At 36.8% G+C, this 16946-nt stretch overlaps 1 protein-coding gene across 3 annotated transcripts in view; it reads right to left on the reverse strand.

Annotated features, from left to right (window-relative positions):
- Window positions 1-3722: 3722 nt before the first annotated feature.
- The window catches only part of TXNRD2 (thioredoxin reductase 2), a 34765-nt gene continuing 21541 nt past the window's right edge, over window positions 3723-16946 (reverse strand). The window contains exons 13-17 of one of the 3 annotated variants that reach the window (XM_086623828.1): window positions 11845-11940; window positions 11518-11610; window positions 10146-10217; window positions 7285-7382; window positions 3723-4987 (exon numbers count right to left, since the gene is read on the reverse strand). In XM_086623828.1, the coding sequence (XP_086479954.1) occupies window positions 4858-4987; window positions 7285-7382; window positions 10146-10217; window positions 11518-11610; window positions 11845-11940 (489 nt within the window). In that variant the 3' untranslated portion in view covers window positions 3723-4857. The other 2 variants (XR_015222723.1, XM_086623829.1) reach the window with 2 other exon arrangements.

Genomic DNA, 16946 nt, shown 5'->3' on the forward strand with positions numbered 1-16946 from the left:
CATTTGTAAAAAATCAGTTAGGGTAATTACAGCATATCTGTTGCATGCTGCCCTGGAAAAAAGGTCTGCTCTGCTGTTTCTCCTTTTCCTAGTAAAACTAAAGTTTGGCATGAGAATAAATGCAAGCAAACCCAGCCTTTCTGCTGGAAGAACATCAGGAAAACTTTGTGCATAAAACTAAAAAACCTCTCTTAAAAGAGAGCACACAGATCTGAAAGAATGAAAGTCAATGAATTTTATACAAGTTTACTTCTTGCAAAACAAACTGTCTGCACTATGCTTATTAAAGGCATATTTCATTGCCTAATCATAGACGTCCATTGTACCTTTTATGTTTTGAATCATAATTGCAGTCTGTTCCCCAACTGTAATAATGAAAGACATTTTGGCATATGCTTATATTGATTCCCCTTTAACAAAGCACTTAAGACACATACTTGCAGCCCACTGAAATTGATGGCTAACATTAACTTTGAGTACATTGATTTCACTGGGATTTAGACAAATGGCAGTTTACATGGGCACAAAATTGCCTACTTTGTTGGATAGGCATGAGCTTCTGAAGAGAAGCCTTCAAACTCAAAAGCCTGTGCAATGTGCAACTGTTTTGGTTAGAAATACATTGCACTATGGCATTTATATTTTTGTCAGATAACTGTGCTAGCAGAAAAAAAAAAGAAAAGTGTATCTGTTGTACTTAAATATCTTTTCCATCTCCTGGTCTGAAGTAATCTAAACTGTAGAAACATTTTCCAGTAGGTATAACAACATACAGTGCATGCATAAATGGGAAAAGGAAAAGACTTAATTGTGCACAATACCTTAGCATTGAGAACAAGCTATCATTAAGTATAATATAATGTAGTATATTCAGTTCCTAATTTATAAAGATTATTGTCTATATGCTTGTCTGTTATTCTTTGCGTCAGGATTAAGTGGCATATGAAAACAAGGAGTAAAAAAAAAAAATTAAAAAAAAAATCAAGATTTATGCTTACCTTACGCCCTTTTTCAGCCACTGTTCCTAGCTATCCTAATTAGTTAGAACCTGCAATGAAATATTCCAGGATATTAAAACAGATTAAAAATGCAGAAGTTAAAATGCCTTCAGATATAATAAAGTCAATATTCTTTCTCAGCATCATATCCAGGGCAAATACTGAGGTAACATTAAACTAGCCTGTTTCAGAAGCTCAGCGTCACCTGACTTAATGGGAACTTCTCATCAAAATAAGTGGATTTAAAGAAATAAAAGACAATTGAAATAAATTTGAACAATGTAGTCCCTTTCTTTTCTGACAGAGAAGTTTCTCAGAGTTTTAAAATATATTTTGCTAGTAATATCCTAATTAATTTTCCAACATTTTACCTAGCAGTACCTATAGCTACTAATTCGCTTTCCTGCAATGCATTTTTTTCCACTACGTGTCCTAGTTTAAAACCCCAAATGAATAGCTAATGTAGAATAGTTTAGTCTTGTATTATACTGCGACTGCACTGTATTTCAAGGGAGTTTCCTCTTGACGAGTCTTCAAGAAGCATGTCAACACACCTGGACTGTGAAAATACCTGTTCGACCTCATTAGTGGGAATAAAAAGGAGAGTATTTGAAACCATACTTACCAAGTCTAGAGGTTCTCTTAATTTAAATTTAAAACAAGAAGGTCATCCAGCCTGGAATAATCCCCATGGCTATTCAGTTTACACATCAGAGACAGAGAGGTATCAACATTTCCTTATTAAAAGCTCTGAGTCTGTCATCTTTGTTTCCTTAACACATACCTCAACCAAGAGATACAGCATTAAGACCAAAAACGAAATCTTTTGTAAGCAGAAGCCATATGTACAAAATTAAACAAACACAATCAAACATTTACTAGAAAATATTTTTTCTTTATTAATTCATTAATTCACAACACAATAAATATTGGGATCATACATGTGAAGGACCCAGCAATGCTCAGACTTGTTTGCACCCAGTGTGGTTTGACAAACAAGCCCTCATCAGCTGGCATCCTGAGAAGGAGCCTGACTAATTTTTTTTTTTTCCCCCCACATTTTCAGATATAATCAGTAGTTTGCAGTGTACATCAGTCATTTCAATTGACATTAGTCAGGCTTTTCAAAACAATTCATAAGGACCATCCCTGGCAAACCCTTCAGGAAAAAAAGCACAATCACAGTAGTTGTCATCATTATTCTGTCTTGCTGTTGATTCTGACTTTAGAGTTATGTAGGCATGAATGTACATTTAGTTTTACTTCAGAGGGGCAACAAAATTTTCCACTATATGAGAAACATACAGAATCAATTTTCTTGCCATCCACTCAGCAATTCTATTGCTTCCATTACTTCTGAGAATGCTGACATGCCTTAGTTTCACACCCCATATACACTGTTTCCTTGAGATCTCTTTTCTTGTTGTCCTAAAGCATTATTTTGAATTTTATGATGAATGAAATTAACTTTCCATTTGTCTGTAGGGGCTGAGAACTCAGTCTGCTGGAAGAGAAACAATTTTCACATGGCTAAACGCTAATGTTTTTATTTACGGGTACAAAAGGACTACAATAGGTAGTCACTAGGAAAAAAAACCTGTATGAATATGCATTACAGTTTAGTCAGAGGTGGGATGTTTCTCACATCAAAATCTCTGTAGACTGAGATGCTCAGTATCTCAATGTTTTGAAATATTAAGTAAAACATTTTAAAAACCCACTTTCTTTTTAAACAGCTAGAAAAATCTAGTAGGGTTTTTGGCTGTATCATACTCATAAGACTTTCATTAAAGGAAACAGGAACTTCTGAATGTGCAGGTATGCACACATTTATATACAGATATAAAGTTTTCATCATTTCTTCTAAAGGCAGTAGCAATATTCAGGCAGTGTTTCAACTACACTTCCACTCAAAGTATTTCTTTTCAACTACAAACTTATGGATGACTTCGTAGATGAAAAAATGGCATCAGCAGATCTGATAGGAAATGCCACTTGCAGTCAAACTGTATCACTCCTTCCTCTTCTGTGGACCAGAAATATCAGGAAACTTTGTAAAGAAAGCATTTAAGATTTCTTTTGGTTTTGCTTAAGTCAGACCAAATCACTGAAAATAGAGTATTCTAATGTCAATGAGAGTGTGATAAAAGCTATTACATCATATTTTAGAAGGAAGGTCTGGTCACTTTTTGTCTAATAGTTTCTCTGACAGGTACAATTCTCATGGTAAAGAAAATTTCACTCTTGAAATAAACCAACCATTTGTCTGTGTTGCATGCTGCAGCAGTGAAATAGCAGTCAAAGGAAAAATAGCAAAGATGTACATGATCATCAGGCTATTCTTCCAAACTGTGCAACAAGCAGGACAGCTATGAAAATACGAAGTTCCCCACAGAAATCCACTGATACAAACTGCAAAAAGGATACATTTTGTTTCACCTCAAGCTGATCTATTCTTTTCCTACATGCACTATTCTGCTGTAAAGGGTGCAAGAAACTCAGTGACTAAGCATATCAAAACGTTGGCAGCTGCAACTCGGACTGAAATTCAGTGCAGTTAATTTTGTGTTTGCCTTTGTCAGGCTCTTTAACAGGGTTCTGCAAAAGAAGCTTCACTATCAGATTTCTGTTTCTTTATTGCCACAAATTAGGCAGTATCTCCCCCTCCTGGACTGCAGGAAAATAAGCAGAAATTTGCAAAAATACAAAACAGAAATTTGCTTTCTTACTCTGGCCAATACTCAAAAAAACCCCCAAAAAGTTTGCAGATGATTATTTTCTATCTTTGTTCTGAGCAGGACCATTTCTTTTCTAGATCGCTGTTCAATATAGTTCCCTTCAGTAACATGTTTTGTTAAAGACAGATCTAAATCCATTTAGATGCAGTATCTAGCTCATCATTGAGAAAATCTTTAAAAACAAACCAACAAAATATAACACTTTGTCAGCCAGATTTCTGCATTCTATAAAATAGAAAATGCTGAAGAAAATTAGTTGGATTATTAGTGGTTTTGATTCTACTTGTCAGCATTGCTTTATATATGGTGTTCAAGCAGTAATTTGTGAGATACGTCAATCTAATTTGAACTGAATTAGACATTTCAAGAGTAGGCACAGAAGTCACCATAAAATTCAACTCTTTCTTTAGCATCTCTGAGCTCATTCATTCTCAGCCGTCACCATAATGTTATGACCAGGCTGCCACTGATTAATGCATTGGGATTCATCCCGTAGCAGCACAGTTTCAGTGGTAAGTGATTTTCTATTACATTTCTGTATATATCACATTTTAAAGGAAAAAAACAAAGACGACTTCTTACTCAATGTTACACACTCTGGGAACTTGTTTCTACTAGTGAGTACAGAGTCTCAGTGTTCAAGATTAGGATCAGTAATGAGCTATGCAAGTACTTAGGAGAAAGTATCATCACCAGAATTGTAAGGAAGACCCTGTCCGATTCCTAGTGTCTCTAGGAACATTACATGAGACACTTCTGTTGGCAGTCAGTCATGCCAGCAGAGAAACTCAAACGACAACTGTTTCATTTGTAGACGGCCTCAGATGTCACCGGCTTCATTTATATTTACATATATTAAACTGTGATTATTCCCTAGTTCTCAGGAAGAGAAAAATTATGGGCACTTCAAAAGAGAGAGATTTGTTACAGCAGGACTGCATTGTTTTTAGAACTGTGACGGTGTGAGGACAATTTCTTTGTCTGACTGTGAGAAAAAGCTGTCTACAAGGAGAATGAGAAACATTCCTGGAACTCGAACCATTAAAGCTGTTTCCACTCTAAACGCCCCTTTTCTTTAAAAATATATTTTGTGCTTTTTTCCTTTTTTCCAGGGATGGTATTTAACCTCAGCAGCCTGTGACTGTTGCATCCAAGCCAGAACGTTTTGTAATGTGCAACTTGGTAATTTCTTCAGCACAGGTAGGGTGAATGCCAATTGTCTTCATTAGTTGAGGATACGTAGCACCACATCTACCAAAAAAAAAAAAAAAAAAAGAAAAAGAAAAAAAAGGCCCACAAAGTCAAACACTATTCACCTGAAGCAGCTAGAATGTCCTAACACATCAAAGTAATTCTGCTCTTTTCCATTTTATCAGGTAGAGGAGTTACATTTCTTCTTCAAACAATGCTGTCTATTAGTTCTCAGGTACTTCTGCAACAACATTTAAACGCCCGGCTTCACAACACTGTTAGGTTGGGAAGAGCTGTCATGAGTTGAGACAGAGAGAATTAAGCAATTTACCCCAAGTCACAACTGAGCCTATGGCAAAAACATATGACAAAACTGCAGCCTTCAGCTTTTCTTGTACATACATGTGCGTTTCACTAACTCTGACTCCAGATGGGAAAACACACACATGCACATAGAGGAAGAAAATGTTAATTAGGACTGCTGGCAAGAAATCTGCTGAAGGAAGTAATACCAGAATATTCTTCCATGATCTTAGAGAAAGTCTGGTGCTTACACTTAAGTTATCTAAGTTATAAGCAGGAGGAAAAAGTCTCTCATTTGAAAAAAGAAAAAAAAAAAAAAAAAACCTAAAAAAACCTCTTGAGCTAAAATCCCACTTGCTTAATTCCTTTACTTGTCCAGTAACAGTCTCAGACTTGATTACTTTCCCTTGAGCTGCTGTTCCTGGCACGTCATGCTGTAAGAATAGCTGAAATGGCCCTAAATTTAAGAATTGTTTCAAGCTCTCTATAGGACAATGTTCTCTCCCTCCACGAAACACAAGGAAGAGAGCCATAGATGTCTTCTACTGTCCCCACCTATGTCCAAAAAAGCACTGACAAGCAAAAAATCATTGCTGAGCAGAGATCTTACTGGAGTTCTAAGTGGGAAGGGGAGATGGAAAATCATCCTTTGGAGAGACTGAAGTAAGACCTAATATTTGACAATGGAGAACAGCAGCTCTTACAGCGGGTGTTCCATATTGAAAGCTCTGGATTTGTGAAACACAATAGAAACCAATACAAGAATCTGACCTGCTGAAAACCTCTTACTGTGGCTAAAGTTTTAATTTCCCTCAGGCAAGGCAGAAAAACACTCCAGCGGTTTCATGTGCTTCCTTTTCACTGGTTATTTTGGATAAAACTTCAAACCAATGACATCCTAAAAAATGTAGTTCTAGAATTTATACCACTGGCAATTAATGGACTACAAACACATGTTGAAAATGTGTACTGAGGGTACACTGCAATCAGTGATTTCCAAGATATTCCTCACATGATACTTGTGGTCCTGCCTTCTTAATCATTTCTGCTTTTCATTTATGCTAGTCACTCACAACTGTAAGACTAAAACTGCAATAAAATGGTGATGATATTTAGGAAAATGAACTAACACCACAATTGGGGGTGATTTCTTGTGTTCCAGGCTACTTTCTTCAAAGAAGAGTTAAAAAACATAATTTAGTAATGTAAACATATGAGTCAACATTTCTGAAGATGGGAATCAGCAATAAGAAGGGAAATGAAAAAACAAATAAGAAATAATTGTTGCACACAAAAGGCATAGCAGGAATTATTCATTTAACCAAAGAGGACCCAGAATCACTCCTTACTCCCTCAAAGAGAGGACTTCTGTATTAATATTTGAGCAAAATCTTAAGCAAGATAAGATCACAAAGGTTCACCTACTTTAAGGTAAGTTTGTCCATGCAATTATCAGATAGCTCTAGACAAAAGTACCTCCCCTCTTCCATCATCCTACAGAGGTTTCTTTCTTACCCTATCATATTGTGGTTAGCTTATACCCCAGAAATATAAAAATTCATGCAACAAAATTCATGCTGAGCTTTTGAGGAGCAATGGCTGCGCACATTTAAAGATGAGATTAGGAAAGGAAATGCTTTGCAGGTATAAAGAAAGGTTTTTAGGTAAAGCACAAATATCCTTTTAAGGAAGTAACTTGCAAAACTATATGGTGATTTCCTATCCTATGCATAGAATGCAAAAGAACCTACACTGTCAGAAAACTAACATTACTAAGTTAATGCACAATTTTATTCTTTGCTTTAACTATATCAAGCCAACAATACATTTTTCTCAGTTGTTCCCTAACTATTTCCAGTATTACAGTAACTAAATCCAGCACATCTTAATGAAGAACTGCAGTCTTTTTAGTGAAAATATGTGCAATACTACATAAAAATAACAAAAAGCATGGACTCTTTATAGTGTTGCCAAAACTAGGCAGCTATCTTTTATAATCTTACAATAACTTAAAAAGCAGGCTTTAGAAGCTAGAGACATTCTTTTGTACTTACTTGATTCCAAGAGCAAATCCTTGAATAACTTCGCCTGCATTTGGTCCAATGAAATGAAGGCCAAGTATTCGTTGCTCGCTCTCTCGTAAGCACACCATCTGAAAACAATACATTACATAGAGATCTTTTCTTAGAACATCTAAAGATAAGGCATGAAGTTGAATTAGATGAAACTGAAGTGCCCTGAAATCCTAGTTCAGCTGTTTATTCCCAGTGTGCCAAAAACTTACGCACTTGCTTAAGTCCTACTGACTTCAATAGGTCTTATGCTTGTCCTTAAGCCCTTTCCTGAATCAAAGCTTTAAAATCATATTTCTTTCAGACTTCAGGGAGCCACTGACAATGACAATTTATGGCAAATTGAATACTTTGTTGTCATTTGTATGAAATCCTCAAAATACCTTCTGCAGTCTAGTAACCAGAGTAGTGTTATTTTGACACTGAATGGTCACCTTAGCAGTTCTCCAAGCCTATGCAGTTAATAAGCTCTACTTCCAAAGAAGACAACTACCTATTATAGGATATTCTGTGCCTTTGTGATTCAGTCATTTACAGCAGCATGTTTGGTGAGATACATTTACCACATCAGCCACATAACCTAAAAAGGAGTCAAGCCTTGGAAGCAGCCAAAGAGGAAGGTGAGTTAATAAGTATCTGGGAGGGCCTGAGTCACTGCACACTTAACTTTTATTAGAGAACTTAATGAAAACCTTTTAGTTCCTTTAAGGACACCATCTTTAGAATTATGAAAAGAAAATCAGTCTCTCCCTATGTCCTCCCATCAAGCATTAAATCATCACTAATCTAATAGGTTCTGCTATTCAGTAAAGGCTTGGATTCTTTCATTAGGAATCCCAGCAACAGCAGCAATTCTGATGTGGTACTTTAAATACTGAGGAGTTTTAAAGACAAAAACCTTTTGCATTAGTTTGAAACTCTGAAGTTTAATGTTTGTTCATGCATTTTGGGAGCTTAGTAAGGAATATATTCAATATCATCCAACAGCTATTATGCTATTATTACTTCACCCTCAAATATTTACTTTCATTGAAATAATTTAAAGCGAATAGCTAAAAAGAAGTAGCATCACCTTAGTTGCACTGACACTTGGGACAGTTAAGGCAAGCTACTAAGGCACTTACACAAATCAGATATTACAAAATAAAGTTAGAAAAACTGATTGCAACTATTGACAATGGATATTCCTTACATAACACAACAATAACAACATAATAATTTGTGATGGACCTACAGAAGTTACTATGTTTATTTAAAAAAGATTGTTCCCTGATATTGAGGAGAAAAGGAAAAAAAAAAAGAAAACTATGATATATTCTACCAACACTACGCATCACCTTATCTAAGATTCTCTATCATGGGTGAGTGCATCAAAAACCTTTTCAAGACTGAAGCAATTGGATTGCTCTAGGAAAAGACACATTTCAAGTCCAACACTTTGGTTCAAACCAGGAGGTTTTTGTTTTCATGAGAAAGACTGAACAGTTACTCTAGATTTGTAAGCCTTATGCTTAATTTTTTTGAAGTTAGCATACTTTCCCCAAGAGATGGCAACTCCAACATTACATCTGTGCCTGGCAACACCATAGAGCAGACGCTCCTGGAAACCATGCTAAGGCACATGGAAAATAAGGAGGTGATTGGTGACAGCCAACAGGGCTTCACTAAGGGCCAATCATGCCTGACAAATTTGGTGGCCTTCTACAACAGGGTTACAGTGTTGGTGGATAAGGGAAGAGCAACCAACGTCATCTACCTTGACTTGTGCAAAGCATTTGACACTGTCTCGTACAACATTCTTGTTTCTAAATTAGAGAAACATGGATTTGACGGATGGATCACTCGGTGGACAAGGAATTGGCTGGATGGTCACACTCAAAGAGCTACAGTTAACGACTGGATGTCCAAGTGGAGACGAGTGACGAGTGGCGTTCCTCAGGGGCTGGTACTGAGGCTGGGAGGCAATTCTGCCCCTCTACTCTGCTCTTGTGAGATCCTACCTATAGTATCGTGTTCAGCTCTGGGGCTTCCAACATAAGAAGGACATGAACCTGTTGGAGTGAGTCCAAAAGAGAGCCACAAAGATGATCTGGAGCACCTCTCCTATAAAAACAGGCTGAGAGAGTTGGGATTGTTCAGCCTGGAGAAGAGAAGGCTCTGGGGAGATCTTATAGCAGCCTTCTAGTACTTAAAGGGGGGCCTACAAGAAAGCTGGAGAGGGACTTTTTACACAGGCATATAGTGATAGGACAAGGGTAATGGCTTTAAACTGAAAGAGGGCAGATTTAGATCAGACTTAAGGAAGAAATTCTTCACTCTGAGGGTGGTGAGGCACTGGAACAGGTTGCCCAGAGAAGCTGTGGATGCCTCATCCCTGCAAGTGTTCAAGGTCAGGTTGGATGGGGCTTTGAGCAACCTGGTCTAGTGAAAGGTGTTCCTGCCCACGGCAGGAAGGTTGGATGATCTTTAAGGTCCCTTCCAACTCAAACCACTCTACATGATTCTATGATTCTACAACTAGTTAAGAACTTTGATGGGAGAAGCAGAGATTAATCTCAGAGAATTTGGAACATTTCTTAGGATCTTAAGAGCAGTTCAAAGATGGTATAAGTCAGCAGAACATCAGCTCTGAAAAATGCTAATATCTGTAAAGCAATTTCAAGATGCAATGGTATATGTAATGAATATTAAATATTTGAAGTGACACTAGAGAAACAGGCTGTCACCAAGAAAATCTCTCATCCATCTTGGGAGGTTTTCTTGCCAAGCAGTCCTCTTTAAGGTAGGCTGTACCACATCTCTTGTTTTAAGTTAAAAGCAAGTTAAAAGCTCACAACACTCACTTTTATATAGCATTGAGTTGCATCTCTTTCAGCCACTGTAAACTCTAAAGGTTTATAATATGCATGGTATACCTGGTAGGGAAAACAATAACATTTTGTGTTAGAAAGTACTATTATGTCGAAACCTATTTAGTTTTATAATGACTACTATTACGACATATTTCTAATGTTGTAGAAAGAAATTATTTGTTTGTAACTTGTTCATTAAAGAAAAATATGTAAAACACAGTAAGAGTTTAACACGAACCTTTCTTAGAGAACCATTAGATTAAAAACAAAACTGAAAAAAATATCACAAATAATCATGTTACTCAAATGCCCCAAATTAAAAATGTTAGTTTTGTTCCTTTAAGCTTCCCCCAAAAGTTTAATACTATGTTTACTGAAAATAATGAAATCCAAGAAACTTTTCATATTTAAATAATGTATACCACAAGGCAACCCAAACTGTAATTTTTGCATTCTGAAGAGTAAACGCTTATTTCTCCATTAATGATTTTACCTGGGGCTTCAAGCTAAGTCCATCAGCTGAACTTGCTCTCCAATACATACATAACATCAGCATCTTCTGACACACACATCAATTGTCTGCCTTAATCAGACTAGAACAATTGTTCTAAATTTATTTCATTCTAGATGGCACGAGCATCCAGAAACCCAGATAACAGTTCTGGAACAGATTTTTGAAGTATAAACTGTATTTCAGAATCATAAAAAACAAAACTAATAACTGACTGGACATAAAGTAAAGTATTGTGCTCTATATTTCCATAGCTTATCAAGTCACGTGCTGGCAGTCTTTTTGGTGAGTGAATAAAGGTAACACAACATATGTTTTCAAGGGTGACTTGTTTGAATTGTTTCTTATTATACAGTGATCGTGAACTTCATCATGAGTACCTTAATCTCATTCCTCATATCAAAGGGCTGGGCATGAATATATGCAATAACAGATTTCTTCCTCAATATGCAATGCCCAGGCATATTACATCAAGACATTTTAGCCACAAAGACACTCAGCAGCTTGTGCAAATATTTCTGGAGACATTCCAAAAATTTAGACTAAAGAACCTGACCAGAAATTCTGACAATTAAAAGGAACATAACTGATATTTAATGATGCTGCACAATATAACTTAATAAAATGGCAGCTAGTTTAAAGCTGTCACACCCTATCAATAATTTTAAACCCACTAGGTAACAGTTTCCGTTGTGACCTACAATACTTTTAAAGCCTTGAGCTTTTTTGAAGACATCAGCTCCCTAACTGCAAACAAAGTATTTTGAAGACCAAAAATTTTGCCTGATACAACTTCTGTCTTTTCATAGTGCAACTCTGACACCAAGTAGCAAATTAAAAATGTTTTCATACCTCAACATTATCTGATCCATAACATCGCACAGCTGCTTCTTCCGACAGTCCAACACAACCATATTCCAAGGGAGTGAAAACTGTAGTAGGCACCTGCTTGTGAGAAAACAGAAAGAGGTACCGTTGAACCATATGACACAGCTGCACGTCAGATACAGGGGAGATTTTTGCATGACTGAGAAGTGTAGCTCTGTCACACACATCTACTTTGGCTACTGTCAAAGATGGATTCCAGATGACAAAATGCAATTCCACAAAAATTCTTAAGAAAAAAAAAAAAAGCATAAGATTTGGATTTTATTATTGAAAAAAGGAATAACAACTCACATTGTCATAGTCCATCAATTCTGAAGACTGGCCAAAAAGACGCCGAGCCAGCAGTTTTCCAGCAGCTATTGCTGTGGGTGTTAATTCAGGACGGCCCTAAAAGAGAGCACAAAGCTTTGTTTTAACTAAGGGAGAAGTAGCATCCAAGGATTTCTCCTGGGACAATGGTCAGAGGAAAGCCAAATCTTTGGAATTCCAGCCTAGTAGCCAGTGCTCCAAACAGAGAAGGCAGTAATAATTTCTGTCCAAACATGCTTTTAAGTCTCTGAGTTGAATATCTGTCTTGATGGGGAACAAATGCCATGAACGTATCAAAACCTTGTGTCTTATCATGTCACCCTTGAAAAGCAGAGCATACTCACACACTAACCATTCACTTGTCCCTTTCTTTCCATAGTAACTCATCAAGAAATTTTTCAGATGGTCTTTTTAAAGCAGGAAAAGCCTAGTATAAAGCATCAGTGGTATTATAACATCAGACCTTTTTAGAAAAGTTGTCTGTCACATTTTTACAGAACACAGGCACAAAATTTGGCTATTTGTAGGCACCGTTACTGAATTCCTCTCTTGGTCCTGGTTCGAAGAAGTTGAAGACTATTTTTTAGCACTGCAACCTATAGGTTGAGTTAGTCCTAGTCTAAGGCTCTAGTATTAGAGAGGGGCATGAAAAGGATTGCTAATGGCAAATGCTAACTTCCTGCAAGTGACGAATGGAATGATAGCAGGATATGACCAGGACATGCTCCAGTTCGAGCCATGAGTCCTGGCTACTTTTTATATCCAAACAGGATTATGCAGTGTTCCAGAATACTAATTTTGAGGGCTGGCACAATATCACTGGCCTATCAGAACTCCACAACTAGTTTTAAGGAAGCTGAAAGGTTTTGCAAATTGAAGTAAGGCATTTTCGAAGGAATTTTTTTAAGTCTGAGGAAGAACAGTCCATGTGAGTTAATAAGATCTAACAAACTTTATAAATCTATTTTAAAAAGTTATTTAAGAGTTCATCCAAGAGGTATTATCAAGATGTCCGAGTTGAGGAAAAAGGTCACAAATCTAGAAGGACGATGTGGAGACATAAGAAAGCCATAACTGAAAAACACCTTTGTGGGGCAACACATAACACTTTATAAAACACATGAAGTTTTGATTCATACAGGTCTTATCTAGGTACAACACTTGTCACGCTCCTGCAAAGCCCCACTTGGGGGTAATTATTCCGTAAGTCCTCAAAAACAGTCTTCAGCAGAAAATAAAATAAGGATTCCCCACCACACACATTCAAGTTTTTTGTTTTTGTTTTTTTATTTTCCTAAAGTTTTCAGCATTTACTGGAATCCATTCCTGTTTCCCAGGTTATCTTTTCCGTATGTTGCTAGATAGATACTATACATGGTATTAGATACCATTTACTTCAGTACACACACCATATAAATTATCTGCATATTAATATGCATTTATGCTTTTATCTGTACTAATAAACAATTAAGTTAAAACTTTCATTGCAAAAAAAAAAACCTGAAACAACAATGTCTAACCTGGTAACAGAAACTACAATTCTAATTGTTAATGAAGACTAACCTATTTTCCCCCATAGCTCATGACAAATCACAAAACTGCAAGTCTATCCCATTTTTCCCCCCTAAGATCCATCAAATAATGTTTTTTCAAATCCAGCATTCTGACTTTCAAGTCTGTAAATGTCATTTACCAGATGAAATTTGCCATTTGTTTTTTCTTATACACACTTGCCTGAAACATGGCTGCCAATCATTTCTGTAGCAGGAAATACAGATGTTGTTTTGGCATTCCAGAAATGAATAGAAGATTGGAACGAGAGATAAAATTGTGAAAGCACTGCCACGCATTCCATAAAACCCAACTAATTACTAAAACATCCATGCAGATAAAGCCCAATTTCTCATAAACAATGACTTAAAGACCTTCCCTGGTAAATATTTGAAATGAACATTCACTTTGCAGTCATGTGTAGAACTACTCTGCTGATTATTATGGATACGAATTGTTCATAAGAATCCTCCAATGTATTATACATTTAAACGAGATGGCTCCTAAGAGAGTTTAAAAAGCTTTGAAGTAATGTGTATTTGTTCTAACACAACTCTTTTTGGTCTTATTTCTATTCAAAGCAACACATTGTACATTCCACCTTCTCTACACATCTTTGTTTTAACAACCTTTGAAATATGACAGATGTAAAGCGGCATGACCATATGATAAACCTCCTTCTGAGAGAACTTCTTTATAGTGTGTGCCACGCTTTTCAACAAGAATACTACTGGAGGAAGGATTTTAGCACAGAGTTTATATTGGCACTGAAAAAAATTCCAGCTAAAAATCCAGCTTGATCTTCCTCATCTTGATTACAGAAGATGAAAATGTCTGAATGCAATTTCACCTGTCAGTTGAAAATAATATTTTGCCAAAGCCTGAAAAACTTTTTTGAGGGTAGACAAACTGACTGACCTCTGGGAAGGGTTTTTTCTCCCCTTTTCTCCAAATGAAGAGCTTGGATAACATTAGGATTCCATTTGCCATACAAGGGTGCAACAAGACACCCATGCACACATAGCTTCCCGTTTGTGCCAGCTGGGTATGATTCCCCAATGAAAACAGTCATTCTGAGCATATCAGGAAACTCGCCTTTCCCCTCTCTCACTCCCCTTCCAGCCAGGGCAATGAATTAAAACAAAAAAGTAGTTCTTGCTATTTGGTAGTGATTTAGTGTCTATTCGGTGTGGCGTGGTACAGGAGAGAGGAGAAGGCTCGAGAACTACTTGTATGAGCAATAGCACTTTATGGTAGCAAAGAGACTGACAGACAGAGAGCAGAGCAAAAAGAAATCCTGAGCAGGAACCTTGAGGAAAAAAAAATTAAAAAATCTTATTCTTATAAGCAATATTAGGGATCATAATGCTCATTCACAGGAAACAAGATTCCCCTTCCTACGCTCTTTTGGTAGGTCTCACCCAGACACTATCACACATCAAGCTCTACAGCTTTGTAGGTGTTAGCAGGATGCACTTTATTCTTCTCTGTGTATTCTTCGGGATGTGCACCAACATGGAACTTTCTTTCACTGTTGGTTCCCATGCCAATGAAATTTATTATCTAAATTAATTGTGCTTTAAATAAAAATCAAAATTAATTTAAATATTCAAATAAAATAACTTCATTGCTTACGAAGTGGAATTACATGGCTCACATTGTACTGGAGTCAGGTAAGATTGGCAATAATTCCTTCTATCTTGAAACTCTATAAATGCATGAGTACTATACCGTGATTTCATTAATTCCCCATATTGAGCCTATATACTGATAAAAGCTTAAGAGAATATTTCCACACAGCACTGATTTAACTCTTCTTTTTTTTCCCCAATTGTACACTGGACACAGTATAAAACTGTGTTGCTGTTTTTAACACTTATATTTAGAAGTGCCTATTGAACGACTCCAGTTCAAAAATATGCATTAATAAGGACAAAAGCAGGAAGAGGAAATTCAAGTTTTAACAACAAAATGAAGATGACACATAAATGAAGATCTGATGTTTTAGATTCAGAGTAGGAGAGAGGAGAGCATCCTGCCTCCAACTTTGTACTTCTTACTTAACCAAATCCTCTTAGGCTAGGAGACTAAAAGCACCCAAAAGGAAATGAGTAGCCCAAAATAACACTGCATATTGGCAGCAAAATGAGCAACAGAATCTAAGTCCCTGCCAGCATTGCTTCTAACAACTGCTTCTTGGATGAAAGGAAAAATAAAGTTTGGAAAGTAGGAGGCCCAACCAAAGCATATATTAGGGACAAGCAGGTGGAGAAGGTCATTGCGAGCAGAATAAAGACTTCAGAAAATGCTCCAGAGCAAGAAGCGACAAGTACAGCAGGAACCTGTATGCGAAGTGAGAAGAAAGGAGAGAAAATATACATAATCCCAAAGCTCTGAGTGACCGAACAGGACAGAGAAGCTGTGGAGAGTAAAGAGGAGAAAAAAAAAAAAAAAGCTTAGCAGGAAAGAGTTTTAACATAGTTTAAAAGGAAATGGCAAGTCATTCACATCAAGATGGAGACAGACAGGAAGAAACACATGCCTACATAGAGGGGAAGAGGTCAGGAATGGTCAGCGGATTTATGAGATCTAAGTGTCTCTGGCAGTTCCAGAGTCCAGTCAGAAACTTGCAGGGCTATTCCCAAGACTCTATGTAACCTGTTACATCTCTTCAAATGCTCAGAGCACCGCTAGGGTTTATAAATTTGAGAGACCTTTAAAAGATTTTAAACATGGCAGAATGAGAAATCTTTTAAAGGCCTCTCAAATTATACTGAATATGGCATTTAGATCATAGAATGGTTTGGGTTGGGAGCGACCTTAAAGATCATCTAGTTCCAACCCCCCTGCCATGGGCAGGGACACCTTCCACTAGACCAGGTTGCTCAAAGCCCCATCCACTGGCCTTGAACACTTCCAGGGATGGGGCATCCACAGCTTCTCTCAGCAACCTGTTCCAGTGCCTCACCACCCTGAGAGTGAAGAAATAGATATTGCTACAGTATTTAGATTTACCAGACTTTTAAAACAGATGCCTGCATGATACCAAAACCAATCTTGATAGGAAGGCATGTGCTCAATTCCATTAAGTTCAACAACAGATAAAAGAACTTTGAATCTTGCAATGCCCAGCCTCTACAATCTACATATTGCCCAAATTTTTCACAACAGCAGGCAGCTGATGAAAACATCATCTTGTAACTGTACAGTTCAGAAACCAGACAAATGTTATTTTTTATGAAGACAACATATTTGAAGATGCCGAACTTATAGTAGATACTCTGAGTTCTTCTGTAAACTGAAAATCAAGGGATTGAAAGTATTTGAGTGCACTTTGATCAAGACAAGACATTCTTGTCATAGACAACCGTAGATTTTCAACAGCACTAGATTAAGGCCACAGAATTCTGTTTCTGCATCTATAATAAGTAAATTATTTTGCTCAAGTTATAATGTCTCCTCCTTTAAAAAAAAAAAACAGACACAAAAACCTCACACCTCATGTTTATTTCCCATAATCATTCACTAATCAT

This window comes from Tauraco erythrolophus, chromosome 19 (assembly GCF_009769465.1).
Source record: "Tauraco erythrolophus isolate bTauEry1 chromosome 19, bTauEry1.pri, whole genome shotgun sequence".
In the NCBI taxonomy this organism is placed as follows: domain Eukaryota; kingdom Metazoa; phylum Chordata; class Aves; order Musophagiformes; family Musophagidae; genus Tauraco; species Tauraco erythrolophus.